This window comes from Puntigrus tetrazona, chromosome 1 (assembly GCF_018831695.1).
Source record: "Puntigrus tetrazona isolate hp1 chromosome 1, ASM1883169v1, whole genome shotgun sequence".
NCBI lineage: Eukaryota > Metazoa > Chordata > Actinopteri > Cypriniformes > Cyprinidae > Puntigrus > Puntigrus tetrazona.
Genome location: NC_056699.1, coordinates 26,831,416 through 26,857,045, shown reverse-complemented (window position 1 = coordinate 26,857,045; position 25,630 = coordinate 26,831,416). Strand labels below are relative to the sequence as shown.

Sequence of the window (25,630 nt, the reverse complement as noted above, 5' to 3'; positions counted from 1 at the left end):
AATACTTGCATGTATTTACTTATATTCATTTAAGTTCTATAACAAATATATAAACCTAAAGTACTTTTCTTAAATATATACATGCATGTTTATATATTCATAAATCAGCATTCATTACTATATTTAGTACTCCGTAATGATTAAGTAGGTTACTAAGTTACTGTTTTTATTGGAAAGTCGCAATTTTCACACGAAGGGGCTGCTATCAAAAATAAAAATGCTTTTTTTTTTTAAGGAAGTGCCTCTGAAAGTCACTCCTGATTTCTCTCAAAATGAGGACAGGAGAAATTTCTGTCAATTCATGAAAAAACAGAAACTTAAGAAAGTAACTTGTAAGTGTTACATTTTCTTGTAAATGTAAATGAATAAAGTTTGTGTACTAGTCACTTTAAAGTAATCTGATGGCGTGACATCCCCAGTGTTGGAGGCACAGGTAAAGGCGTTTATAAAGTCACAAATATTTCTATTTCATCTAAATTCTGTTCTTCGGAACTTTCTGAAAGTAGCAGGGTTTTAACAAAAATATTCTACAATTATTTTCAACATTGATCATAATAATACTCCTTCAGCAGCAAATGAGCGTATTATATGTGACCCATGGAGTCAAGATACTAAGAAATCAGCTTTATCATCACGGAAATAAATTATATTCAAATAGAAACAACTATTTTTTTATGATATTTCACAATAATATATATATATATTTTTTTAGAAAATCAGAGCAGACTTGATGAGCAACAGAGACTTTTATCTTTCACTTTTTGCATAAATGAAAATATATTCGGTGTCCCTTCAACAGATGATTTCGTGCCTAAATGAAGGTATTCGTGAAAGCGCACGCCTGGGCTGAAGTCTGACATCTGCAGAAAGAGACAGCTGTCCCTCGGGTCAGAGGTCAGGGTCAAGGACAATGCGGGAGCGCGTGTGACTCGTCTCTGTTGAGCTGGGAGGAGCCGGCAGCTGCGTGGAGGAGAGAGACAACGATGGGAGGAAAACACCAATAATCTCCTCAGAACCATGTGGAGTTACTGGTGTAATCAGAGCAGGACGTTCTCGCGCCGCTTCTGCTCTCAAGATGTGGCTTCACTTTCTTAATCTCTCGTGTGTCTGCTTTCTGAGACGAGGCCAAAGGCTGACTTGTGTGTGTGTGTGTGTGTGTGTGATGATTCAGCTGCTCTGATTGACTGCTGCTTTATCTCGTTCCTCTTGTTCAGGCCATCTGGATAGTATGAAGAGAAGGAGATGATGACCTAGAGCACAGATGTCACCGTGTGGAGATATGTCTGAGCAAACTGAACGACTACATGCTTATTAAACTGCTAATATAGATTTGTCGTTTTGGTCTTTAATAGTGGTAGACTAGAAAATGTAACATTATTTCAATATTTTTTTATTTGAATAAATTAAATAAATTAGACTTAAAAATGTTTTATATATATATATATATATATATATATATATATATATATATATATATATATATATATATATATATATAAAGTATAATCATTTTTATTTCATTAATTTTAAAAGGTGCATAAATAAAAAAATAATGAACCCCAATCAAATTATGACAGAAAAAAATTATTAAAATCAATTAGAATAAATAGAATGGTTAAAATAATTTTGATTGTGAACGTGAACAGATTAAAATGTAAACAAAATGTTAAAACTATATTGCAATAAGCAAATAAATAATCTTAGTTTTCTTGAAAAATGCACTCAAAAACGATCCAGTAAGAGTTTGCATATTTTTAAAAAAAAATTCTTCTGAATTTAGATTTCTGCTGTCGGTGACAAATATTCACGTTAAACGCGTTAAAACACGTTGTTTTGTGGAGTGCTCTTGTTCTACTTCACATATTTGTGGCTTTTCCATGAGATCACGTTAATTGGAGAGAGAGACAGAGAGAGAGAGAGAGACAGAGACAGAGAGAGAGAGAGAGAGAGAGAGAGAGAGACAGAGAGAGAGAGAGAGAGAGAGACAGAGAGAGAGACAGAGAGAGAGAGAGAGAGAGAGAGAGAGAGAGAGAGAGAGAGAGAGAGAGAGAGAGAGAGAGAGAGAGAGAGAGAGAGAGAGAGAGAGAGAGAGAGAGAGAGAGAGAGAGAGAGAGAGAGAGAGAGAGAGAGAGAGAGAGAGAGAGAGAGAGAGAGAGAGAGAGAGAGAGAGAGAGAGAGAGAGACAGAGAGAGAGAGAGAGAGAGAGAGAGAGAGAGAGAGAGAGAGAGAGAGAGAGAGAGAGAGAGAGAGAGAGAGAGAGAGAGAGAGAGAGAGAGAGAGAGAGAGAGAGAGAGAGAGAGAGAGAGAGAGAGAGAGAGAGAGAGAGAGAGAGAGAGAGAGAGAGAGAGAGAGAGAGAGAGAGAGAGAGAGAGAGAGAGAGAGAGAGAGAGAGAGAGAGAGAGAGAGAGAGAGAGAGAGAGAGAGAGAGAGAGAGAGAGAGAGAGAGAGAGAGAGAGAGACAGAGAGAGAGAGAGAGAGACAGAGAGAGAGAGAGAAGAAAGGGAGAGACGGATGACATCTGTAGCATTTCAAGGTGCGATTCTTTTTGCGAATCAACTCTCACGCGATTCATTTCAATGAACCCTTCCACAAGAACTCAAGTGAACGTGGAGGTCATTGTTTTTCGTCTTCATTTGGTTCTTACAGCTTCCGATGTTTAAGTTCAATTTAATTAAAATTATTGCACATCACCGGTTAATAGTTACTCCTATCAAAAGTACTGTTACGTTACTTATTACTTTCTGGCACCAGTACACTACTAGTTACGTACTACTAGCAATATTGTATTAACAGTAACCAAGTAACTAGCTGTTTTATGGATGGTAACTAATGTTATTAGCCTAAAAAGTCATACTGTAACATAAAAAATACTGTAGTAATTTATAGTAAACATAGTGCTTTCTAACCATACAGTTTGTTAATGAATGCTACCTGTTGCTGTACTAGTTTTTTACTAAACTGTATGTATTGTATTAGGCCTGCCCTATAGTTCTAGACCAAGTAATTTCTTTAAATTAGTATATCAAAGCAACTATAGTACTCCCACAACACATTAATTCCAGTATGATTCAATAACACTACTCGTTTGCCACTATTTACAAGCGCCTCGCCTTCGAGCGAATCGGCTCGAATGAATCGCGAATCGGCTCGTGCGAATCATTCGAACGAATCGGTTCAAACTAAAGATTCGTCGGCGAATATCAGTCGACATCTGCGAGGCTTACGTCACTCCCGAAGCCTCCGCTCGCGGGTTTCGCTGAAAGAGAGACCGGGCGTTGAAGCGCGGCACGGGAGAATCACGGCGAGCTCGCGATGCGCCTTTCACCCTCACCGGCGAGTCTAGCGTTCTGGAGCGCCACCGGACGTGAAGCTGCGTGACCGTGCGGTGAGTTACGTGTCTGTGCTCATTCCGTAACACATCTAGGGTCTCGGATCTGTGGTAGAACGGCGCTGAAACCCGTCCCGTTCCCGCAGGAGGTCGTCTTCTCGTCGCTTGACTTTTCAACGCTTTCGTTTTCCCGTAAGCGCGTTACGGCATCACGTGGAAGTCTAGAATTCATAAATATATAAATAAAGTCCTATAAGCCGGTAGGTTATTGTGCATTGAGCGACTCGAGCGTTATCTAGCTGCCGTTCACGTGATCGTTCGGTCGGTGGTGCAAGCTGTTAACTAGAACTACTAACTAGTACTGATTCAGTCTCTTTATGTGTAGTCATGAGCTGATCGTGTTTTATGGAGTTGAAAGCACTGTGTTTTTGGGAGTTCTTGGGCTCATCCTTTGTTTCTTACCTGAAAAAAGAGGAACTAGCTCTTTAAAGAGTTTTAGTAGAATATTGGTATTAAAGTGCGATTAAAGTCATATTTAAATAACTCATAGGAGACTTACTAAAACGTACAAACATTTACAAAAGGTTTGAAATATATATTTTTTATAAAACTGTATTTATATAGAATTTAAAATGTTATTACAGAAAAAAAGAAATAAATTTTTACACAAAATTATTATTTTTTAAATGATATTAAAATGAGTGCTTAATTATTCAGTTAAGTTAGGTTTGTTTTAACTTTTTTATTTAATATTTTAAATGTGACTAAAGATCACAAAATATCAATAAATCCTAAAATGTAATAGGATATTAACGTTTGAAATGTTGCTGCAGATTTGAAATGAAAATATGTGTTTATGAGCGTGGAGCTCCAAGCTGGTCAAAATTATATATATTTTTTGTTTATTAGGACATTTAAAAAAAAAAAAAAAAAAAAAAAAAAAAAGATGCCCCATGAAGATATTTAGTAAATTTCTAGCATATATATATATATATATATATATATATATATATATATATATATATATATATTTATTTATTTATATATTTTATATATCAAAACTTTTTAATTAGTAAGCTGCATTGCTATTAATGACTTTTTAAACAGTTGTATCTCGGCCAAATATTGTCTCGTTCTAACAAACCATATTTAAATGAAAAGCATATTTAGTCCTCTTTTTTCATGCATCGATTTCATGCAACAAAATTGACCCTTAAAACTGAGTCACATATCAGAAATGCTTTACAACGCGATCCTAAATGTCAAAATATCACATCGATTCCTCCCAGACGCGCTACATGTTGGGTAGAGGCCTGAAGCGGAAGCTGGAGCCGGAGGAAGAGGAAGAGAGCGGGGTGATGAAGCCGGGCCCTCAGGAGACCTGCTTCTGGCTCCAGCGGCAGACCGTGCTCAACCTCTCTCTGCTGAAGCTGCACGGCCGGGAGCCAGGCCTGTCCCGCAGGGTGCTGATCACCAACACGCTCCGCCGCATCCAGGACGTCCCCGAGCCCCGGTCCTTCCCCGCCGGGGTCAGCCTGCCGCAGGAGGACGGGCGTCTGTCTCTCTGTCGCTCTCCGGCCGTTTCCGGGCAGCCGCCGCCGCCAGCCTCTCTTCTTAAAGACGGCTTCACCTCAGCGCTGGCAGGAATCGAAGACCTGCCGGACGCCGGTGAACTCAGACACGCGGAAGCAGGTCTCTCTGAAACCGGCGGCGGCGCGGACTCGGCCTCGTCTCTCTCGGACTCTGGCCGGTTTGGCCACGCCCCGTCGCTCCTCGCCGATTTCTCATTGGACGATTTCCTGTTCACGGAACTCGACAGCTTGCTGTTCGATAACGCCCCCTGCGGACCGGCCCTGAACGCGAGCTCGGGCGCGTCTAAAGTGGTTTCCATGGTAACGGACGACCTCGTCAAGACGCTCGCCGGTTACGGTAGCGGCGGGGCGAGCCAATCAGACTTCAGACTGGACCTGAGCGAACTGGATCACATCATGGAGGTTTTGGTTGGGTCGTAACGGTCAATTTGTTTGTATTATTGTATGTGGACCGAAAGGGTTGCTATGGCGAACATACGCATATTTGTGTATATTTATTTTGATACAGTATCAAAGGGCGCACAATGTACTGATATTGCAACCATTTTATAACGTTATAGAATGCCATTTCTATTTTTCTTGTGGAAATTTCATACGAATTACGTTATTTTTAGTATTTTTTTTAAATTCTAAACTTAATAAAAACCTAAATAAACTTGTCTTTTTTTAGTTCATCCTTTTAAAATATATTTAAATAATTCATAGATTCACGAAAAATACATACATTTACAAAATGTTTATAGTTAAATATAGTTTTTATTTTTATAAAAATGTATTTATATTGAATGAATTACGTTATTTTTAGTATTTTTAGTACCCTAAATCGTCTTTCAGTTCATCCTTTTAAAACAGACCATAAATGCAGACTCACACAAAAACAGCATTTTCTCTTAAATTATTTTAATTTCTTGTGTACACTTAAAGAAAATTTACACACTTGTTTGTTTGTTTATTTTTTTTCCTCAAAGAACCCAGGCATGCACGATTGACCTCGGTACAGGCTCTTTAGATATCATTCATCTGTATGAGTTTTCCATAGGAATTTTCCCATAACAATTTTTACATGATCCATAGTTTGACTGTACACAGTCCGAAGCCACAGTTAACTATGTAAGCAGTTCTTCTGTATATCTTTACAATGTGCAAAATCCTCCAGGAGACAGAATAAACAGTGACACTACTGAAGAAAAAAAAAAAATAAGAACCAAAAGATGAGGAAAACCCGTTTCTGGCAAACATTTCCCATCATGCACTTCTGGCGTACAGGACCGCAGTGACGGCAGACGTCCTCCGAAAGAGTCGCTTAATTATCGTAAATAAAACACAGATACAGAATGACCAAAACACGATGAAAACAGGGAAATGAGCAAAACCATACAGCAGATATTGGTCCCTTATTCTCAATACACCTATATATATATATATATATATATATATATATATATATATATATATATATATATATATATATATATATATATATATATATATATATATATATGTATATGTGTGTGTATGTGTGTATATATATATTTATATTTATTCAAGTTGATCATTCATTTAACAATTCCTTCACTACGTTATAGTCCAAAGCCAGTGGTTTCAACTTACATTAAAAAATAAAATAAAATAACAATAATAATAATAAACAACCGAAAGACACGAGCAGCTAAACGCAGAGGCGTGGTTTCTATAGCTGTTGCTGGACTCGGTCTATAGACGGTCCGTGTGGAAAGCCAAGGGTTAAACTATCAGCACAACAAAAGGAGAAAGCGTCCGCTGAAGCCCGCGCGAAATCAAAGAACCTAAAACCTACAAGTAATAACAATATTGATTGTAACGTAATAGCCAGAACGGTTAAAAACTAAGGCCTTTGTTACGCAAAAAAAAAAGTAAATCGAAAGGAAATTTTGCAGGCGGTTTGGTTTCAAGTCGATATAACTACGCATTTATATATCTAAATACAAATCAGATCATTCACGTCATCATTTGTGCCACTGAAGGACTTTTAAGCCAGTGTTTCATAAAAACAAACGACCTGAAAATAAGAAAGTGCCTCTTTCTCTCGCTCTCATACACACTAACTTAACCGTGAAGGATACTCGAAAGGAAATCATCCCTGATTATATACAGATTGGCTCTAATATAAACACAAACTCTTTTCCTACTCACGTTCTACAAATAAAATGATCTAGTCTTTCGTCCTCCACAGCGATCTTCTCGTCCCCTCGTCCCTACGCAGACGGTGCTTTTGAACTTAAAAAACGCCCCGGGAACGTTACGAACAGGAGCTTGGTAACCGAGAGGATGAAATTAAAATCAGAACGGTCCGTTTCGTGAAAGCTGGAGAGCGATACACAGAGAAAGAGAGGTGACCCGGCGCGTCAGTCGGGCGAGGAGGAGGGGAGCAGGGGGGTCAGCGTGGAGGGGAACATCAGGACTTTAGCCTGCATGAACGACAGATCCGGCAGACCTGAGATCACCCGCCGGGCCTCGGCGCTCAGATTCTCCTCCTTCTGCACAGGCTTTCTGCTGGGAGAGATCAGACCGGTCAGAGAGAGAAACACTGAGATCAGACCGATTAGAAAGAGATCAGACAACAGAGGGAGATCAGACATATCAGAGAAAGAGAGAAGAATCAGATCGGACCGAATAGACAGATCAGACATAGATCAGACATAGATCAGACGAAACAGACCGAGATCAGAACATGTGATGAGATATATCAGAGAAAGAGATGAGAGAAATCAGAATAAGAGATCAGACACAGATCAGATGGAATAGATGGATCAAAATATGAGATTAAACAGTTAGAGATGAGACAATAGAGAAATCAGAATAAGAGATCAGAATAAGAGATCAGACATAGATCAGACAGAATGAGAGATCAGACATAGATCAGACCGAGTTCAGAACAAATGATCCGATATATCAGAGAAAGAGATGAGAGAAATCAGAATATAATGATCAGAATAAGAAATCAGACATAGATCAGACAAAACAGACCGAGTCAGAATTCAGAACAGCTTTTCTACATACAAATTTCCCATTACATCACATAAACTACATCCTGTCCCACAATTAAAAACGGTTATGTTGCAGTTTTATTCAACGTTTGACAGTCAGATCAATGAATGAGTCCATGCCTACAGAAAAGCTGCTGTTCTGAATTCGTGCAGCGGCTGTACGGTGACCGACCTGGCGGAGGTGCTGGTCTTCTCGACGGTCGACATGAGGCGAGCGAACGCATCCACGACTCTGCTGCCGCCGCCGCCGACATCCAGCTTGGCCTGGGTCAGCTCGTACAGCTCCGGGTCCACGCCTGCACACGCACACCAGCACACGCGTCAAACGCCAGCGCACGCTCAACAACGATCGCTCCAACGGACGCTTAACGTTACAGATGCGAACAGAGCGGAAATCGAGAACACGCAAGACAGCCTTGGTGTCGAACTGGAAATGTCTGAGCAAACCTGGTATGGAGGTGGCCGTGCTGGAGGGCGACTCGTCCACTGGGCCGAAAAAATCGAGGTTGAGCAGAGAGGAGCCTCCACTCGCTTCGCAACGAGGGATGTGAAAGAGGAGAGCGCGGTTACGGACAGGAGGGAAAGAGAACACAGGAAAGCAGAAGTTGACGTAGGCTCAGGCCTGGATTAGTGATGAAAACTACTCGACTGTATTAGTGCTGCTTTGTTAGCGGCGAGCATGAAGACTACATCCAACATGAACTCGTACAAGCGTTACGAGAGAATGAGAAAAGCTCGTTTCTCCATCGTCCTCCTCAAGAAACGGCTGATCGGTCTTACCGTCCAGAGGGTTTGTAAGGCCACTGCTGCTCCAGTCAAACTGAACGGGAGGAAGAGACTCCTGGCCACAGGAAAAGACAACACGTATCACAGTTTAGAAAGCAATGCAAAAAAATAACAATTCAATCGTCTGCATGGTATTTTTGTTTGTGTGACAAATGCAGGTTTTTTTTTTTTATGTGCAGGACTAGGTTTATAGCAAAGGTTGTGCTTCAAATAATAATTACCTATCACTTAAATAATAGATTATTATTCTTTCTTGTTGTTATTGTTTCCAATGTTATATATATTAAATATAATTAATTTTATATATTAAATTTCATATATATATATATATATATATATATATATATATATATATATATATATATATATATATATATATATATATATATATATATATTTTTTTTTATATATTATTTTTATTTTATTTTTTTGTTGATGAAAAAGGCAATTTATTATCATCATATTTCACTTGCAGTTTTCATTTATTATTTTATTATACATATTTATTCTACATATTATTTGCCAAAGGCCAGTTAATGATCATTGTAAATATAATGACCATTAACTGGCCTTTGGCAAATAATATACTACATATCCAACTTTACGTAGGGAAGGGTGTACTATGTGCGCTACCAGGTGAAGGTTAGGCTCACCTGGGCGGTGTCAGGTGGACAGGTGTTCAGCTCCGTGGCGACTGAAGGAGATTGTGCTATTGAGGCGATCATTTCAGCGGCAGAGACGGGCTTCACCGGCTCTTTCGTGGGTTCCAGCATCCCCTGCAGACCGACAGTCGACAAAGACGGCCGATTAAACACAGAGGGGGTCTAAAACAAACCAGCATCCATCACTCTCTCTCTCACTCACATACAGCGCAGCTGGGCTTCACTCACCAGACTGGCAGCGTACATTGGCACAATTACAGGCTGCTTTTTATGGCCCGTGAACAGCTGAGGAGAAAGAGACGGGGCGAGGGAAAGTTAAAGAGAAATCGGTTGCAATTACAGGACCAAGTTTTCCCAAAACCAAACTCACTATGTTTCTGGTGTCGATGCCAAGCGAGCAGAGCAGCACTTTATTAGTATGAGAGCCGCCCCATTGGTACCGGAGGCCGTAGGCGTTATTAACATCCTGCAGCTGCTGCCAAACGTCCCGGAGCGCCCTACAAAGCCAGCAGGAGGAGACACAGAGCATTTCATTGACCACAGGACAACAGAGAAGACTCAAGTAATGGAGCCGAGCAAATACGCTCATCCTCACCCATCGGCCGGCCCTCGGTCAGCGGCGTCCTGCTGTGATGTGTCAGGAGCTCTGAGGAAGCTGGTGAGCGCGGTCACCTCTTCATCTACCTGAGGGGCCACAACCAGCTCGAAACTGGCCTGGAAAATCTTCTCCAAGCGGCTGACCAGAGCAGACTTCGTGAGACACAGAAAGACAGAAGAGAACTGTGATGCTCAGTAAAAAGCGAGGAGAACAGACGGAGGATCAAAAGGCATCTATAGTTTTAAAACGCTGAACTCTCGAATTTCCAGTTTAATCAAAGAATGCACAAAAATATGGAGCCGGAGCAGTTTTGTCAACAGCGATAATAACCAGAAATGTTTGTCTATCGGTAAATCAGCAAAAAGTGATTTCTGAAGGATTGTGTGACACTGAAGAGTGCTTTAATGATGTTGAAAATGATCACAGGAATAAATAAAATTTGTCCAAATAGAAAACAGTTGTTTACAATTGTAATATTACAACACAATAGAACCATTTTTACTGTATTTCTGATCAAATGAATGCAGCCTTGGTGAGAAGAAGAGGTGTTTTAAATTTGACTTTTATTACATTTATTACTGAAAGGTATTGGTAATATTTGGTAGATAGCTCAGTGCACACTCCTAGAGTTCATTCATCTTTATTTTTCTCAGGGAACGAAAACAATATATAATTTGACAGAAATAGTGTGTAGCTGTTGTAAGCATATGCTTTGTTTTGGCCTATTAACTGCCATAGTTGAATAAATGTAATAAGGATGTTATAAAGTCTCTGTTTGTGCTTCATCGACCTTACAGACAAAGTAAACCAGCCGGTTCAGCTACATTCCTCAAACTAATTTAATTTCCTATGCCACTTCAGGACAACATAGTGAAGAACAAAAAGGGGCAGAGTATAAGCCAAGTAAATATAACCCATCAAACTAGTATTTTTAAGGAATCAGACCTACCATTGTACAACTTTTGTGCTCCTCCTCCTCCACAGCAGCAGGGGGCGCCGTAACCGGCTGGCTTTCCTGCCAGTCATCTCTGTCTTTTTCTGCAGCCGCTGCATTCTGTTCCTGCCCAAACGCTGCCCACGATTCCCCTCCACTCTGGCTCTGACCCGGCTCAGAGAACGCCTGCCACCCTTCGTTATCGCCTACTTGCGCAGAGCTAAAATCCGCGAAACTGTCACTTCCTGGGAAGTCCGCAAACGTCGTCCCCTCTTCGCCCGCCAAGTCTGATTTACTAGGCTCTTTTGATGCGTCAAAATCGCCGAAGTCATCCTGTTCGACCTCCGCCGGGGGACTCGGGTCCGACTCGGGCTGAGAGACGCCCTGCTGGTCGAAATCAGCAAATCCAGTCGCGCTAAACGAGGTGGCGTCTCCGAAGTCACCGAAATCTCCGAAATCCTCGTCGTCGTCATCCTCGGCCAGCTGGCTGTGGTCGGCCGGAGTGGCCGTCTCCTCCTGAAGCGGAGGCGAGGGCACGGATCCCGTCGTGCTGAAGTCGCCGAACTCTTCGAGAGCGTCGGTCGACAGCGGCCGACCAAAAGACGTCTCTGTTTCCGTCTCCGTCTCCAAAGTCTCGTTCTCGGAGCCCTTCTCATCTGATTGTTCGGCACTAGACTTATCCCCGGTAGAGTCGGGCGACACCCTGTTCTCGTCGGTTTCACTAAAAGCGTCACCGTTAAGGGTTAGCGGATGCACTGCGCTAACGACGTCAGTGGTATCAGCCTCCAGCTCCCTTCGATCCAAATCCGACTCTTCGTGGAAACCCCAGTCACCGTTGCTGAGACTTTCAGAGTTTTCCGTAACGAATCCGAACCCCGTATTTCTTGAGTCCCTGCTATCGTCTTCTAAACTAGCTCCTCGCTCCTCAACATTGTCGCTAGCGTCATTCTGCGGCGCTAAGCACCCTTGATTCGAATGTTCCCAGTCCGCCTCCGAAGGCTGGGTGTGTTCAGCATTAGAAAAGGCAGAGAAGTCTGCAAAATCGTCAGGACTGACATCGAATTCGTTGGTTTTGTGTGGCGTAGACGGGCTTCCACCTTGGTCTAACGTCGCAAACCCGTTCGTGAGCCCTTCGACTGTGCCATTGCAGTCAACGCCGTCAGTCCGAGACCCCGTTGCCAACTCCAGGGACGCGATGTGAGATTGATGCTCGTTGAACTTTTTGAGTTCCTCTACGCTAACCGCTCTGCCGTTGGGCGTCGCGGTCTGGCCGGAGCCAGGCGTCACGCCGTTAGCTTTCGCAGACACCGCGGGCTGCGCGGACAGTCCCACGATCCTTCCGTTGCTCAGCAGCTCTGGCGGCGAAGTGGCGTTCAAAGCCTGAGATTGGTTGAACGTGGTGGGCGTGTCGAACTCAGAGAAGCTGGTGCTGTTCGGGACGCCGGTGAAGTCGCTGAATTCGTCGTCCTCGTCCTCGATGCCGTCCTCCATCGGGGGCGGAGAGGAGGAGTACATGCGTATCACGTCAGGCTCCATGGGGCCTTGAGCAGAAAAACAGCCGAGAGCTCACACCTGCGCCAAAACAATGCAATGCACAGATTAGCGTTAAGGAATAGGCCTAAACAAAAGAACGACAAAGGTAGGGGAATATATAGTTGGGCTACATATCTACATTCTCCAATTAGACACTGGTTTTCACAAGAGAGGTTTTCTTGACTTTGTGACTGTTTGAAGAGAACATTTTCTTTTTCTGGCAAAAGAAATACAATGCATGCAAGATCAATGAAAGTTTCATCATGGATGGGTGCAATTGTCAAACTGTATAGACACTTTTTTGCATTTTGCATTGCAATGTAATTGAATGCACTCAATCTACTGCATGTTTCAGAGTAATGTGTGGCACTGTGTTTCTTTACACAAGCATGATCTGATTCCGAGTAAATGCTAATAAACATCAAAACGCATGCTACTGATCCGAGTGTGTGGCGCACAGGATAACACGCATTCGAAAACAAAGCATGCACCAATCATCTTCCTATTTTGTAATGAGAAGTGCCTGTCAACAAAAGAGGCTCCCTGTGTTTTTAGCGTATTTCTTTATCGCTATACTGAAGTATTTCAACACACACAGTCAACATTTGAAGTGGATCAAAGCCTTTCATCAAAATTTTTCCTAAAAGCTAAAACCAAAATGCATTCTTGGCTTAGGACACTGTTACGATCCACTTGAAACGTTGACTACAGCGTATGTGTATTACTCATATATTATTACTACCATCATATAAAATATATAAAATCACAGTTAGGTTTTTTCCAAGCACTACAATGCATGCAGCACGACGAGACCGTTGGACAGCTACTAATATAATTAAAGTATCACGATACCCTCCGGAACCAGGATTAGTCCAAAACCGTAATTAGGCTTAACGTGCAATGCAAAAAGTCGTTTGGAAATGATTTCTGACACAGCAACAGGAAATCAGCTCTTCTGCAACGCTGCATGTTTTATTCGCAACAGCGAGAACAGCAGGGAGATGCTGCACTATCACTCATCCCTTCTCTTTAACCTCGTTTCAGCATCGTCCTACGTCTAATTACAGGTGTTCGCAAAGACAAGCAACACCTATTCTACTGCTTTACATACGTGCTAGCGCTTTAAGCCCTAAATATTACCCTAGTGAGTAAGTCCCTGTGCCGGCATGCCTCATTACGGCAGCGCTCCAGGGCCTATTTACAGGAACAGGTTCTTGTTGTCTAACTCAAATCAAATCAAGGAGAGTAAAGACAAGACACGCTGTCTTCAGATCGGACGCTAATTCAGTGCTAATGGGAGAAGTGGTGACTTAAGTGGAGAAGGGCATCCAGATCAGTCCAGAAAATCCAGGGCGGAAATAAACCACAAGGATTCAGTCACTCGGTGCAATAATTTACAAAAGAGAAGCGCAAACCAAATAAAGCAGGGCTTTTAAACGCTCTATTGTATCGCTCTGGGAGCTTCGCCGGCGCTGTTTGCTCAAAGCTGGGTCAAACAATGACAGAGAGACACTTGTGAAAACAGTAAGATCTTTGCCAAACCTCGGTTTACATTCACACCACTTCAGTGGACCCTACATCTTATGAACATCTATACAGCACACACACACACACACACACACAAAACATTGCTGCTATCAGAAACAATCAACAGATTCTTAAACGAATGATTGATTCCTTTGATTTATATTATTGTAAATTAAAAGATATATCAAGCAATAAACAGCTTCAAATATTTGATGGGATTGACAGAAACACTCAATTTTCCAGAGGAAGCCTTTTGTAAATAACTCGTAAATAATAGCTGCGTATTCATAATTTTTGTCATGACGAAACTGATACTTTTAAAAACAGGAAGCTTAAAACAGAGAGAGCCATTTTAGCTGCAGATTTCTATACATTAGCACAAACACAATTTTATTATCAGAAAGCAATGACAAATGTTCAATTTAATTATTTTAGGCCTGTAGTTTCTGTTATTGTTAATTAAAAATTCACATGCATTTTATCAGATTGAGAGTGATGCTCTTGTCTTCTCATAAGGATACACACACACACACACACACACACACACACACACATATATATATATATATATATATATATATATATATATATATATATATATATATATATATATATATCACTGTGTATTAACTGTATATTCATTTTACATATGCCAGGAAGGAAATGTATTAACGAATATAACTAATATAGTTCCTAAACTAAATGACAGCCTTTAAGAGCATAAGACACACTTTAGTAGTAAAGTTATTAAATCTGTTATTTAACCAATTCATCACAGCTGTTAAGAAGTACCAGGCCTTCAGCCCATAAACTGATAAAACTACTCTTCATAACTTTATAACCTGATGAGGAGATTTGTTCGGCATAAACTAGGCTTATCCGAGATTAAACCTGGATTAAACTGAATTACTGACATTTAGGCTTTTGCACAGAATCGAATCGGTTTTGGAGATGTTTACATTCCTGCTAGCAGTTAGCCGTTAGCCTGATCACAGAAGTAATTACACTTGACAGCGCGAAACACGGCGTTTAAATCGGTCGAAACGTGCTGCTTCTGTCTAAACAATGACTTTAAGTCGCAGTGAGAGTCGTGTTATCGCTCCACGAGCGATTCAGGATAGCAAAGTCAGTCTGTTAGCATAACAGCTCAGTGTAGCATCACAGCCCATTGATTAACACGGGTGAGGCTAACGCTAGCACTAGCCTCGGTGCTAAGGGCTAGCTGTCGCGCAGCTGTCAGTCATCTTCTTACCTCACGAGACCGGGGTGAAGTGTCCCATCATCCTCACGAGCGCATCCCGCGCACCGGCGTCACGGGAGATCCGCTCAGATCCCTCTCTCTGTCTGTGTCTGTCTCTGTGTGTGTGTGTGTGACAGAGAGAGAGAGAGAGAGAGAGAGAGAGAGAGAGAGAGAGAGAGAGTGTGTGTGTGTGTGTGTGTGTGTGTGTGTATGTGTGTGTGTGTGTGAGAGAGTGTGAGCTGTGGATCCTGCTCTTTTTCCGAGTACTACCCAGCATGCACCGCGCGCTGGTGTGGCACTGCCGGACTCTCGTGCTGATTGGGTGAGGCTGCTTTGGGAAACAGACCTGACCCTGGACCACAAAACCAGTGCAGAAATACATGGCATGGGTCAAAGTGATCAGTTTTTCTTTGGCGCCAAAAATCATTAGGGTGTTATTAAAGATCATGTCCCATAAAGAGCCTACCCTAAATATATGAAAACTCCATTTTTGATTAGTAATATGCAACGCTAAGGACTGCTTGGACAACTTTAAATGCTATTTTCTCAATATTTTTCAAACAAGATTTTTCCTCATGTGAGCAAAAAGGCTATTTATAAAGACATGTTCTACTCTGGACATATACTATTATAAATGTCAAATATTATTAAGTGATTCTTCTCACTATAGTACTGTACTTTTGTGTCTTTATTTGTTAATGTCATATATATATATATATATATATATATATATATATATATATATATATATATATATATATATTTATAATGATATTTATTATTTATTTAGGTTATGTTATTTAGTCATTTCAATTGAAAATTCATATTAAATGTCTTTTATTATACTATTTATTTATTTCTTTTACACTAGCCTAAAGACCCAGTTTATACAGTGTTATATATGTGTTACAACAATCTGGAAACTTAAGTTACATTCAGTTTTTTCTTTCCAGCACAGCATACTGCTTTTCAGTTCTATGTAATGTTTATTTGCTTATTTTTATGTAATTTTTACATTTTACATATTATTTTATTATACATATAATTAAAATTATTCCATTATTTTAATCTATTTAAATACATATCTATATAATTTTTTTACATTGTAATATACCTTTTTATACTGCTTATCTATTATATATATTATTTTAATTTTTTTAAATCTATAAATCTATATATATCTATATATATATATATATATATATATATATATATATATATATATATATATATTTATTTATTTTTTTATATATATTTAATATATGTAATTTTTTTAAGTATCCCAGCATTACTATCTGATACAATGACTGTAACATACTGTAGTACTATAAAGAAACAGCTGTACTATAATAGACGTAATCATCAGGAAGCAGAGCAAAGATAAGAAAGCCAACAGGAAAACTGAAGGCAGGTCTTTAGCAGCACAACATGCAGGAAGACTCTGTTGTGAACGCTTACAAAACTAAACTCTCCAGAACGGACGAGAAAGTTTGAAGCAGCAGGACCTCGTTTGTCTTTCTGTATTCCCTGAATACTCATCCCAGACAACACCATTTGATTAAACAGAAGCCTTTATTAATTGGAAACGGCGTGCGTGCGATCAAGAAGAGGCTGACGTGACGCACCGTCTGCTCCGAGACAATAAACACACAGAAAGCACTGGAGCGCAGCGCTTTCCTCCCTGATTTAACGCCAGTCTCGAGTGAAGCTCACGTCGTCAGCGGCTCGCCGCGCAGCTACACATGAAATGCATCGCTCTGAAGTATGATCAAGTGCATGTCAATAGAATTAGACTGGAAGGATCGCCACTGCTGTAAAAGAGTCTTACACACGTATTTATTAAACAGACCTGAGTACATTAGCTGGAGAGTTACACTAAAGTCATATATCTCTATCCACCGAAGCTGTGCATCGTTATGAGTTCAGCATCTTCATTTCAACGCCGTAAAGTCGACCTGAAACCGTTTTACTTCCGTCTCACTGACTCGTCGGTAATTTGCTCAACATTATTATATACTTAAGTGAACGGATTTTCTATTTCTGTAGTCCAAAACCACGAAACGAGGCGAGCCCCGCAGGCTGGGAGATAAAAATATTTTAAAATCGCGCCAAATGGCATTTCGCGCCGACTCCCGAGAATCGTGGCGCTTGTAAAAAAAACTCTAGTTGGACTGGACAAGAGCGGGCGGCCGGCGGGCGTCAGTTGAGCTTGGTGATGGTCAGACTGCCGCTGATCTGTATGGTGTCGATGGCCGCCAGCGGCGTCACGCGGTGGTAGAAGTCGAAGAGCTGGTGGCCGTCCACGAACACGCGGAAGCGCGGGTGCTCGCAGTGAATCTCCACCTGAGCAGACACACACACAGAGAGAGGGGAACCAACATGCTATAAACATGCAATACACACTTACTTAGACCATTATTCATCACAATCTACATATTTACATTCAAGCAATAGGCATATGATTTTATCTTTTGCATGCAAGGTATGCATCCCCCAAGCCACCCCTAATTAACCCCTTAAAGCCTGCTGTATCGTATTTGATGCACAAAGGAAACACCTAACTATTAACTACAGCTTATTTTGCTGCTTATTAATAGACAGCAAGGTAGCTGTTAAGTTTAGGGATGTAGAATAATGCATTAATATGCGCTTAACTAGCACGAATAATCACTAATACTGTAGTGATATGCATGCTAATAAGCAGCAGAGGATGACACGGACCCTGAAAGGCTGCTCCGGGATGAAGGGGAAGTAGGGTATGGACCTCTCCTCCTCGCCCCAGAGATCAGACACGCAGGCGTTTCTCAGGATCTCCCGGTCCTCGAACCTCACGCAGGTGTCCAGAGCCACGTCCCCGCAGCCGCACGTCAGGCTGATGTCCAAACTGTTCGGGTCAGAGTTCAAATCAGTCTGGCTTCACCTTTTCCCAGTTAACTTAAACAGAGGCACGTGACAGCTGCGCCCCTGGGTGTGTCCCGCCCGTGTGTGTGTGTGTGTGTGTGTGAGCGTACGCTACCTGTCCGGTTCCGCGCTCACGACGCCCATGATCGTGATTTTCTTCCCCGGTCTCATTCCGCCCCGGATGCCGCCGCAGAAAGGCACGGCCTGTCAAACGCAAACGACGTGAGAAAGCGCGCACGCATGCACGCGCACGCAAACAAACAAACAAACAAGAAGAAATTACCAGTTTCTGCGGCTCGTCTTTTTGGGGCGACTCCCCGAAGGAGCTGCTCAGGTTTCTGGTTCTCTGCGGCGGAAGTCGAGAGACGAGCGTTTGTGCAAAACCCATGCAAATCGCCCCGCAGCGAACAGGTGGAAACACTGATTCACCGAGCCGCGTACAAATGCAAAACTATCCCAAACACACTCCATAATAAATCTTTTGAACTCAAAATAAAACTGAAACCATCACATGTGTATGTTTATGCAACAAACACGTTGCGTGAGATGATACGACCCGTCTGTCCTGACAGCTCCAGTCCCCATCCACTCCCATTATAAGAGAGCTGCTGAGTATCTACGTGTGGACAGGTTTGGATGAGTAAAGTGAACGGTGATCGGAGCTGGCAAGCCCACGGGGGGCAAAGGGCGCCTTCAAATCTCCCAAAAGTACTCAATAATAAATAAATCGTTGTTTAACCGTGCACTCAAATATCAGTTGTCGGGTAAATATAAAAACAGCCTAGAACCAATGACTAAACTGTGCGTGTGTCCGATTCATGACTTCCTGAAGGAGTGCGGCATAAAATAAAGTCTATGCACTTCTGTTCTGGAGTTTGACAGCTCGAGTCCCCGTTCACTTACGCCGTAAACTAACCGTTACCGTTCTGCTAAACTCGTTCGGAAGCAAACGAGGGTAAGTAAAGGATGCGTTTTATTTTTTTTAGGCGTGCTACTGCTTTAAAACATCAACGCACGCGAGTTCTGTAGTGCGGTTCGCCGCCGGCAAACTTGTTTCCGTGTGTGTGAGCGGGACCGTGAAAATACTCACAAGCTCGCGTCGGACCGCGCTCAGCTCCGCCATCTTCCACGCAGACCCACCGCGGGAAGCCCGAGCTCGGGCTCGGCTCGGGATCCGGGACGCCGATCCGCTCGGTTCGCCCGAGTCTCCGGAGGAACGCGGAGAGAAGCGTCCGTCCAATCAGCGCGCGCCCTGCAGGCCTCGCGTCGTGACGTGGGCGGGACGCTAATCCGAGCGCTTGCCCTAAAACTTAATCAGCTCTAACGACCTCGGCCTGGGTTTATCCCCCTGGCACCGAGAAGAAAAAATGTTGTTGGGAACGTATTTTTTTTTTTTTGCTGTTAAGCACGTGACTTTTCACAAAGTCGAATATTCCTGCAAACTCAGCAAAAACTCAAAAATACCAGTTTGCAAGGCTTGAAAATCGAGATATATTGATGCATTGTTTGGGGAAAAAAAACAACATTTTTGGACATGATAAAACCTTATTTTTAAGGATGTGCACCATGATAACTCTTACATTACAAAACGTTTCTTAACGTCTAATTTTTAATGATTAAATAATAAGTTATTTTACTTATTTATATTTGTTTATATTCCATTACACAACTGAGCAAACACGAGAACGTTATTTCTAATCAGAAGCAGCGTTTCCTAAACGCCTAAACGGTTTCCATTAAAATAGCATTATTAACTTTTTCCAGTAAAACCATTACAGCTTTCCTTTTTGTAGTGTGTTTTGGGCACTTCTCCAATAGTTTTTAACGTCCCACTAATATAATCCATAACACACCAGCAGACACCATTATACTTCCCATTAAAACCAATACAATTCCCATTATAACCATAATACACTCCGTTACTTTTACATTTTCTATTGCGTTTTAGGCAGGTTTCTATTCTTTTTATTTCAGCAGGGTGTTTGCTCATTTATAAAATAATTGTTAGTTGTTCTGCGAATAACGTTTTTGGGTCAACACGTTTAACAGCGTTTTGAAAACATTTTTAAAAACCAGCGACCGGAAGTATGTGCGTTCCAGAGAACGTTCAAAGTTCTGAGAACGTTCCCGGGGGAAGTAGCACGTGGCAAGCCACGCGCCGAAAGGAAAAGTTATTTTGTAAGCGATTTTAAAAGTTATGAATCCGGAAAATGTTTAATTTGTTTTAACTGTTGAGCAGTGGAAGAGCAGCTCCTGAGCAGGCACACGCTTCTAGACTCGGACTCAGAAACGTTTAATATCTCGCGGTGCATGAATGCAGCAGACAGATTCCGTATTAGTGGGATGATGAGATATAAATAATGTGAATTTAAACCACGTGTAGACGGGTAATTCAAGCCCGCGGTTGCGTAAGAGCGAGATTTGTTAACATTAAACTGATTTCAAGCCCGCGGAGATGGAAGGAAAGGCTCGTTCCTCTGAGCTGGAAGACGTTCCGCTCGGTAACTCGTTCATGCCCACGGAGGACTTTAGACCAAACTGAGTGGCTTTCAAAGGAAATCATTTGGCTGTTTGTGATGTTTGAAGGACCGATAAACCTTGTGACTGAATGAAAGGAGAAGGAGACACAACAACAGACACGTGTTACGAGTGATTATACAGCAGGTGGCGCTATACAGCAATACTTCACCTGAACACTTACTGAAACACTCCATCTGTCTATCTATCTATATATCTATCTAACTGTCTGTCTATCTATCTATATATCTATCTAACTGTCTGTCTATCTATCTATATATCTGTCTATCTGTGTGTGTATCTATCTATCTATCTAACTGTCTGTCTATCTATCTATCTATCTAACTGTCTGTATCTATCTTTCTATCATCTGTCTATCTATCTAACTATCTATCTAACTATCTATCTATCATCTGTCTATCTGTCTGTATATCTATCTATCTATCTATCTATATCTATCTATATCTATCATCTGTCTATCTATCTATCATCTGTCTATCTAACTGTCTGTCTATCTATCTATCTATCTATATCTATCATCTGTCTCTCTATCTATCTATCTATCATCTGTCTATCTGTGTGTGTATCTATTATCTATCTAACTGTCTATCTATCTATCTATCTATCTATATATCTGTCTATTTATCTATCTGTCTATCTATCTATCCATCTATATCTGTCTGTCTGTCTATCTGTCTATTTATTTATCTATCTGTCTGTCTATTCAACTGTCAATCTGTTTTCTGTCTACTGCTTTCACATAAAAGAAAATGATAAAAAGAGTAAACATATTATCATAAGCACCGAGTTCAGGACGTGCTCTCAGCTTGACCGAGAGCGTAACATCCAGCAGAAGGCTCTCGAAGCGACCTGATCTCTAAAAACACCTCCTGGTCGCGTTCGTTCCCAACAACCTGTCGCCTCATTCGAGTTTAAAAGCGTGGCAGTTTTATCTCAGTCCTTTGTGAAGGGTTGTAAGCTGCTCTGTGTCTATGGAGCACGACCGGTTTGAGATCCATGGGCTCAATGAGACGCACGTTAACAACAAACTAATGTGTTACACAGACAAAGACTTCTAACGCAATATCTTTCTTTTCTATCTCCTACGCCCAGTTATAACGCACACACACACACACACACACACACTCAGACATCAGGACTCCGGCCAAGCAGTCCTTTTGTTTCCCTCCTCAGTCCAAGTTCAGGGTATTTAAAACACAGTGTAAACACACTCATACTCATGGCAACCGTCTCCATGACAGCATGACAACAAGCCCTTGGCAGCCGGGGTAACTTAATATTTGCCTTGCGTTAGCATAACATTTTCATTATGTAAGGCCGTGGCAGAGAGGCGGCGCGCACCCATTGAAGTTCAGAGCAGTCGGCGCGGGGCGGTTGCTATGTTGCTGTGTGTTGAGTTGCAACTGTGGCAACAAACCCATGCTGAAGTACTTCCTTTAGAGGAACATCTGGTGAAAAAAATGTCCCCGGGGCGTAATGTGCTCTGAGAGCGAGCGAGAGAGAGAGAGAGAGAGACGGAGTGAGGGGTGGGCAGACAGACAGACGGTCAGACAGACAGATATGAAACAGAACAGACGGATGAGAGAAGTGTTTGAACGCTGGTGCTGCGTGTTGGGGTCTGACTCACTGTGAAGGGTCTGAAGGGAGACTAAAGGTTAAACTCGTGTGAGTGTTTATGTTTGTGTGGACTACACCCATGACTACACCTGTGTGGATTCAACACACCACAATGACAGCCTAGCACTCTTAGTCAAACATGCTTTCATGGGCTGCCGTCCGACTCCGCAGCAATGATGTCACCCTGGGATTTTATATTCCCACATTTTAAGATCTCTTATTTTCTGTTCTACTCTGTAATTGTTTCTGTTACATTTTATTCATTTTAAGTCTTAATATGCCACATGCTACTATACATTATATCTTACGCTGTTATGTGCCACATTTTTATTCTTTTGTAGTATATTCTGTTTCTTCTCATTTCTATTCTATTCTATTATTTTATAGACTAATCTAGGCTGTTTCTTCTAATACAGTGCAATTTACATTAAATATTATGATATTATTATTCTATTATGGCACATTATGCTATCACCTATTACTATACTATTAGGTATTAAACCCCATTCTATTCTATTCTATTCTATTATGGCACATTATACTATCACTTATTACTATACTATTAGGCTATATACCACATTCTATATTACTCTATTCCATTCCATTATGATTTGTTTGTTTGTTTTTTGCTGTATGTTCTTAACTGGTCTGTTTCTTTAAATATAGTCTAACATAGTTTTCTTTTATATTATATTTTTTATAAACTTTTTTCCAACCTAGCCTGTTTATTTCAGTTTGTAACATTCTATTGTATTCTGTTATACTACTATTTTGATATATATATGTATTTATTATACTATTTTTACATTCTCTTCTCTTCTCCTTGTTATTTATACAATTTCATTCTTATTATTATTCATGTACGCCACTTAGAACACTTTTTTTGAGATTATAACGGCTACAAACGTAACCTTAAAGGGGGCTAACAGTCGGACTACATTGCCCATGATCCCTCGCGGTGCGCTCTGTGACGTCAGCTCTCACGCTCTCTAGACAGAAGCGGAGTTATTCTGGAGAGCTGTCAGTGCACGGAGACTGCTGGGGACATCCTGCCTCACTCCCTACATGATTATTTTGGGCATTTTATCCGACAAACAGAACGACCGTTGTCACTTATTTCCGACAACTCCCGAGTCAGTCCGCCTGGAGTTTCTTTAGTTTGGCGCGTATCTGAGAAGGCACGCTAAAAAAGTCTTATTAGAGGTAAGCTGTTACCTTTAGCGAATGGAAATTAAAGCGCTGAGGCGGCCCAGGCACACTTCATTTTGGTTAATGTGTGACGGCTGCGAGAAGTATCCAAAATGCATTGAATCGGGCTGATTAAACAAACCTAAAGAAATTCTAAAAACCTTTATCAGTCGACGAAATAAGTGCTATATCCTCGTGTTTACATGTAACGTCTTGTTTATTCGTTTTCACGTACGGTTTTGTTTGTTTTGCTGTAGTTTCTTTGTTGAAGGCGTGCTTTGGTTGTGGTTAAACCCTCACTGATTAATCAAAAGCCCTATCTGACTGGAGCTGACAGCATATTTGTAATCATAGTGTGTGATTATCAGCTCAGGATGTATCCTATGAATACAGTATAATAATATGAATCTATGAATACAGTATACTGATAGTAAGCGCGCTGCGGTGTTTGTGAAGAGGCTCCGGATCTTCATCTTCCTCCGCGCGCGGTGCGTAAAGATTCTTTTTTGACATCAAAGAGCTTTTAAGATTCCTTGGAACCTTTTCGTTCCGCGAGACGTTCTATACGGAGACAAAAAGGCGCTTTAAATGCATTTAAATGTTTTTCACGCTATGAGGGGAAAAAGTGGTTCATTTAAGAACTGTTCACTGAAAGCTTCTTCGGGGAAACAAAACTGGTTCCTAGATGCATCCCTGTGAAAACCCCTTTGTTTTTGTTTTTTTGGAGAGCGTAGAGTGTCATTTCTGAGATTAAAAATGAGAAACAAGAGAAAAAAACTGTACTAGCCACCACTGGCATCAATAAAGAGATTAAAAAAGCTTTTTAAAGAAGTTTAATAGGCTAACAAAAGCTGTAGTAATTTTTTTTAACATTATTTAATTGCATTTAAAAGCACATTTAGACCTGTTTAGAAAGTGCTTGTGCATTTTCCCACTTTTTCCCCAAAAAATAATGAAAAAAATGTGCTGCTTTTGTAAAAGCCCCCAAAAACAGTAACTACCTTTTCCTTTAATTTATGTGACTTTGAAGAATGAAAGTAGCTGACGCGTATGCATGCACTGTATATTTTTTAGTTGAAAAACTTCCATTCTTTGTTGAAAGAAAAAAACAGGGCTACTACGCTCACATGAAACTTTGCCTCTTGAACTTTACAGAATTTTCTAGAACTTTACAGAACCGCAGAATGCCTCGCGTCTCTCAAAATAAAGCACTGCGTTCAAAATATCATATACACGTCACACACAAAAAAAAAAAAAAAAAACATTTGCCATAATATTAACTCCGGTTAGATTTTTGTGTGTTACAGAGAATTGCGTGCTGCGTTTTGCAAAAAGCGTTTTATGCGATTGGAAAGAGGAGTAGTGCATGGATTTGTGTGCTTCTGCTGTTTCAGGGTCAGGATTCAGAAGCAGCTGGAAAGAAATCAAACAAACCAAAACTCTATAAAAAAAAAAAAAAATGCTTAATTGATGATAAAAAAATCACCAATGATATAAACCACTGTTTATTTTGCTCATGCCGTCCCTTTTTTTTTTTTTTTAGCTCCACTGATGTCTTTTTTCTCTCTTTTTCACCCTGAACTCTGTCTACAGGATCCATTCGGCGCTCTCTTTTTAAAATGTTAGGATATGTTTTCTGCTAATTATAAGCTGCCCTCCGGACAAAAGTTTCTGCGCTCCACCGACGGACCAGCATGCGTTGGGCAATCATTAACGGTTACGTAAAAAAAGAGGGGGCTCGTGTTTATATACAAAGATGAGCTCGCAAGCTCAATCAAAACAAAGGCCGCTAAAAGCATCCGTCTAGTCCACGTACAGTAGAGGAGGTCTGAGTCGAGGTGCTCTCCGTCGTCAAAGACCCTTTGTCGTCGGGCAGTGAAGCCGCTCTCTGACTCGTGAGCTGGACTGCGAGGGGGCTTTCGGAGTCAGACGCGGTGTGAATGAGGCTCTGTGTCGACCCACCTTCCTTCCGGAGCAGGAGGAAAGCTCTCACACGGCCAGCCTTGTCCCTCTCGGATTTAGATAAGTCACTTCTTCGGTGTAGCTGCTGTGCTTCGAATGAAACGCTTCCCTCAAAAGGCATAACAGTCGAATTTAAGTGCAATAGCTGTGCATGTAAACTAAGGTGGTTTCAACCAATCTCAGGTTAGTCTCGAGTGC

At 41.2% G+C, this 25,630-nt stretch overlaps 4 protein-coding genes across 6 annotated transcripts in view; 2 read left to right on the top strand and 2 right to left on the bottom strand.

Annotated features, from left to right (window-relative positions):
• The first annotated feature begins 3,231 nt into the window (after positions 1 to 3,231).
• On the top strand, positions 3,232 to 6,817 carry sertad2a (SERTA domain containing 2a). Its single transcript, XM_043223950.1, has 2 exons — positions 3,232 to 3,385; positions 4,618 to 6,817. The coding sequence occupies exon 2, from the start codon at positions 4,627 to 4,629 to the stop codon at positions 5,338 to 5,340; it is 714 nt and encodes a 237-aa protein (XP_043079885.1). The 5' UTR covers positions 3,232 to 3,385; positions 4,618 to 4,626; the 3' UTR covers positions 5,341 to 6,817.
• Positions 5,804 to 15,443, bottom strand: aftpha (aftiphilin a). 2 transcript variants are annotated; one of them, XM_043222821.1, is made up of 10 exons: positions 15,239 to 15,443; positions 10,942 to 12,498; positions 9,990 to 10,144; positions 9,765 to 9,891; positions 9,623 to 9,679; positions 9,386 to 9,508; positions 8,727 to 8,787; positions 8,394 to 8,477; positions 8,119 to 8,242; positions 5,804 to 7,449 (listed from the first exon to the last, which is right to left on the bottom strand). In XM_043222821.1, the coding sequence occupies exons 2-10, from the start codon at positions 12,460 to 12,462 to the stop codon at positions 7,305 to 7,307; spliced, it is 2,397 nt and encodes a 798-aa protein (XP_043078756.1). In that variant the 5' UTR covers positions 12,463 to 12,498; positions 15,239 to 15,443; the 3' UTR covers positions 5,804 to 7,304. The 2 variants fall into 2 exon arrangements, with proteins under 2 accessions (XP_043078756.1, XP_043078837.1); XM_043222902.1 differs by lacking the exon at positions 8,394 to 8,477.
• A 1,336-nt stretch (positions 15,444 to 16,779) lies between these two features.
• Positions 16,780 to 19,432, bottom strand: lgalsla (lectin, galactoside-binding-like a). 2 transcript variants are annotated; one of them, XM_043250271.1, is made up of 5 exons: positions 19,218 to 19,432; positions 18,411 to 18,473; positions 18,243 to 18,331; positions 17,948 to 18,110; positions 16,780 to 17,569 (listed from the first exon to the last, which is right to left on the bottom strand). In XM_043250271.1, the coding sequence occupies exons 1-5, from the start codon at positions 19,248 to 19,250 to the stop codon at positions 17,426 to 17,428; spliced, it is 492 nt and encodes a 163-aa protein (XP_043106206.1). In that variant the 5' UTR covers positions 19,251 to 19,432; the 3' UTR covers positions 16,780 to 17,425. The 2 variants fall into 2 exon arrangements, with proteins under 2 accessions (XP_043106206.1, XP_043106212.1); XM_043250277.1 differs by lacking the exon at positions 18,411 to 18,473.
• A 3,859-nt stretch (positions 19,433 to 23,291) lies between these two features.
• Positions 23,292 to 25,630, top strand: part of peli1a (pellino E3 ubiquitin protein ligase 1a) — a 12,682-nt gene continuing 10,343 nt past the window's right edge. The window contains exon 1 of the mRNA XM_043251440.1: positions 23,292 to 23,485. The gene's annotated coding sequence lies outside the window, so the exon portion shown is untranslated. The remainder of the gene's footprint in view (positions 23,486 to 25,630) is intronic.

Bases quoted from the DNA above. Each gene is read 5' to 3' on its own strand.
- sertad2a (XM_043223950.1), top strand. From the start codon at position 4,627: ATGTTGGGTAGAGGCCTGAAGCGGAAGCTGGAGCCGGAGGAAGAGGAA.
- aftpha (XM_043222821.1), bottom strand. From the start codon at position 12,462: ATGGAGCCTGACGTGATACGCATGTACTCCTCCTCTCCGCCCCCGATG. The intron at 9,892-9,989 runs GTGAGGATGAGC...CTGGCTTTGTAG, and splicing joins GACCGAGGGCCGGCCGATGG to GGCGCTCCGGGACGTTTGGC. The intron at 7,450-8,118 runs GTCGGTCACCGT...CTCTCCCAGCAG, and splicing joins AAGACCAGCACCTCCGCCAG to AAAGCCTGTGCAGAAGGAGG.
- lgalsla (XM_043250271.1), bottom strand. From the start codon at position 19,250: ATGGCGGAGCTGAGCGCGGTCCGACGCGAGCTT. The intron at 18,111-18,242 runs GTAGCGTACGCT...TGACCCGAACAG, and splicing joins GTGAGCGCGGAACCGGACAG to TTTGGACATCAGCCTGACGT. The intron at 17,570-17,947 runs GTCCGTGTCATC...GTGTCTGCTCAG, and splicing joins TCCCGGAGCAGCCTTTCAGG to GTGGAGATTCACTGCGAGCA.